Raw genomic sequence first — 3,219 nt, 5'->3', positions numbered from 1 at the left:
CCGAAGATACAACGTTCTTATAATGTCAAACGGACGGTGTCGTCGTCATAGGATTTAAGTAATTTTTACAAGAAAAAAAAAAACGTATGCATCCTTGAATTGCCGCGACGGTGACTGGATTATGCATCATATTTCGTTCGCTTTGTTCTTTTTGTTGAACGATCATCACGTAGTTAATTTTCCCGATATATTAGGTATCTTTCGATTTCGCGTTCGTTTTAAGGACGAAAATAGGTACAAGAAATAATCATGTACATGATGCAACATGCGATATTTTTCAATAATTTATTCGTTTGTCTTGTCGCGTGCATCTTAGGTATGTACCTAAGTATATCATTTACAGAAAACATTTATTAGACTTGGTTATTATTTTTTTATTTTAATCGGGAGTGGAATGGCGATCATAAGATCAAATGTGCGTTTTATTGTGTTACCGAATGGACATTGAATTCAACTCCGATATCGTCTTTTTTAACGTGGGAAATCCCGTGAATAGAGAGTCCCGCATGATGCGGTCGATCTCTTCTAAGGCTAACTGAACATGAAGCTGCAGCACGGGATCTTTGTCGTCTCGCAAAATGCGCAATTCGCGGTACAGATCGATCATATCGCTGGTACAGGTGCTCAACAAGTCTCGGTCGAGACCACGAAACAGAAGCGTTGCGACCAGCACAGCGGCACGCCGACATTCAGGTACTTTGTCTGTTTTCAATATACATGTGATGCAGTAGAGAATCTGAAAACGTTAAGATCAAAAGTTTAAAGATCTCTTCGGTATCTTGTGCTCTGCGAGTTTCTTATATACGTACTTCGGTGAGAATGTTTCCCAGACGGTAGTTCAATACTTTACAGAGTTCCCCTAAGCAAGAGAGACCAGAGGCTCGTACAAAGGGATCCGTATCGCGGATTGCGCACAAAAAACCGTTAACCAGCGTATTTTTTTGAACCACGCTCATTTCACCTGCAAAATTTCATATTTTAATTACTCTTGATTCTTATTAAAAACTTGCCTCAAGATCTTATGACTCGCTCTTGTCGCATTTTGATACGTCCTGTTTTATTTTCTTCTATCGTCTATCGGACTTATGTCCAGTATTTTGAATAACGATAATTTATTAACAATTTTGTTACCACGTAAAATTTAATCATGTTCCGTATAGAATAAAATTAATTAAAATGATAAGGGATTTATAGGAAATTTAATTTTAGTTGTATATATGAAAATAATAAAAAAGGAATTTCTATATACCCAGGGCTCTCGTTGTCTTGACTAGTATTTCCCCGAGCTTTATCCTAGTTTCAACAGTTATTTCCGAGATTGCGGCACGTTTGGGCATATCAATGTATTCAAGCATCAGCGTTTCTATAACTTTTTCTGGAAATGCAGTTGCTAATGCGCATAGTCCGTTGATAGATGCCAGATATATGAACGAATCCTCGTGCTTCAAATTCTCCTGTAACCAAACATATAAGTGAGACAAACGTGCAGAACGCGTAGTAAGCAAGCGATCGAAATATTTACCTCAAATAAACGCAAAATGATCGCATTACGCGCAATAGCATAAGGATCTTTAGTCTCAATCAGTTTCGTGAGTGTCACAAGACCATGCGCCCGAACAGGAAGTAATGGGTCTGCGAGATCCTTCAAGGCTTCATCAAATTTGTCCGACGAACTGGACAAGTCTTGATAGTATTTCCTTTCGGATCTGGGTCGGGAATCATGTGTCGTGATACAGGCAACCACTTCGCTGATTAATGATTTAAGTTGCGTCGGCATATTGGAATTTTTCAGGTGATCTTCTAAAAATGTTTTAAAATCTTTGAAGAGATCGATCTTGATCGCTGCACTCTTCTCAAGCAGAATCATTTTTATCCACATTAAGCTGATGTACAGCATCTCGCATTCGTTTTCTTCGGTTTCATCCGAACGGCTTTTTGTATAATCGTCGAACAACGATTTTATAAATGACAGCAGTGGTTCGGGATCTTTCACCTGTGCGTCTTGAACAGTACTTGTGCTGGCTAATTGTGACAGAAGTTTATGAGCCGCTAACTGCATCGTGATGCGTTCTATTTTATCATCTTCTGTTTCCAATGTTTTCGGTTGTTCAATTTCGCAGCTCCATTCATTTTGATTTGACAGGAACTTTAACATGTAACAAAATAAGCTGGGCGATAAGTCTTTAGCGGTGGACACTAGATCGAAAATGGTATCAGCTAGTTTTTCGTAGTCCAAACTTTCATTCAAACCAATAATCTCGATACCGCCAGTCGGCCCAAATTCTGATGACACATAATTCCCAAATCCCGCTGAAGTATTGTGTCCTAGAAAAGCTGAATAAAGCTTTTCCCGCGTTGTATCTTCCTCGAAGATTTTTAATAACAATTGTCGTAAATTCGTTTTTAATGAGCAAGCACTTTCGCGGACTTTATCGTACAGGCAAAATAGAGGCGTGGCAACGTGCAAAATAACTTTGCAAGGTAGATGCTTGAACTTGGCGTCCTCCGTTAAAAAACATTTTGTTAATATTTCTATACACCGTTCAACATCTTTTTCAGATTTTATAACATGTGGTTCTTTCTTCGTTGTTAGAGGTGCACAAACGACTTCTATAATATACTTCTGACAAGCACGTGGATTGTAATCATACAGGGATTTAATACAGCAGTTCGCTATTATTGTGCCATGCTTGAACTTATCAGAGAAAAACAGATCTAAAATCTAAAAAAAATTGTAATTCTGAATTACTTTTGTATTATATGTACAAATATATATTATAATGTATCTTATATACACTATTTCTTTAAATAGCTCCTAGCTTACCTGCGGACATACGGCTTCATAATATTGATCGACGTTCTTTCCATGAGTTGCTGTTATCAGCTGGGAAAGCGTATCTAATTTTTTCCAATCCGCACCCAGGTCTAAACCACCGTTATAAATTGTGGCGATTAACGATGATACTCCATCCGGTTGCGTAAGCATGTTAATTAGATAGTTATGAGTTTCTCTACGTAGCCACCTTGGTGTATTTTGCACTCCACAAATTGCCATTAATTCCCGAAAACATATGTTACGTGGACAATTACTTAATAGGGAAATAAATTTAGCGTGAAATGCTTTTTGACGATTCTGTAGCCTTTGATATTCCTCCACTGTCATATAAAACTCTTGGTTATTTAAATTCATGGGCCGAACTTCGTTCGATGGTTTAGCTA

The 3,219-nt window shown here is 37.9% G+C and overlaps 1 protein-coding gene across 1 annotated transcript; it reads right to left on the bottom strand.

Moving 5' to 3' along the window:
* Positions 1 to 85: 85 nt before the first annotated feature.
* Positions 86 to 3,214, bottom strand: LOC112453442 (transport and Golgi organization protein 6 homolog; the record flags this gene model as incomplete). Its single annotated transcript, XM_025014233.1, has 5 exons — positions 86 to 736; positions 810 to 961; positions 1,250 to 1,454; positions 1,523 to 2,722; positions 2,825 to 3,214. Coding segments are annotated over 5 exons (2,253 nt in total), but the record flags the coding sequence as incomplete, so codon positions are not given.
* Between the last annotated feature and the right edge of the window lie 5 nt (positions 3,215 to 3,219).

The sequence above is a fragment of the Temnothorax curvispinosus genome, unplaced genomic scaffold (assembly GCF_003070985.1).
Source record: "Temnothorax curvispinosus isolate PA1 unplaced genomic scaffold, ASM307098v1 QBEX01004353.1, whole genome shotgun sequence".
Taxonomy (NCBI): domain Eukaryota; kingdom Metazoa; phylum Arthropoda; class Insecta; order Hymenoptera; family Formicidae; genus Temnothorax; species Temnothorax curvispinosus.
The sequence above is the reverse complement of the archived record's forward strand: the minus strand, read 5'-3'. Positions and strand labels throughout refer to the sequence as shown.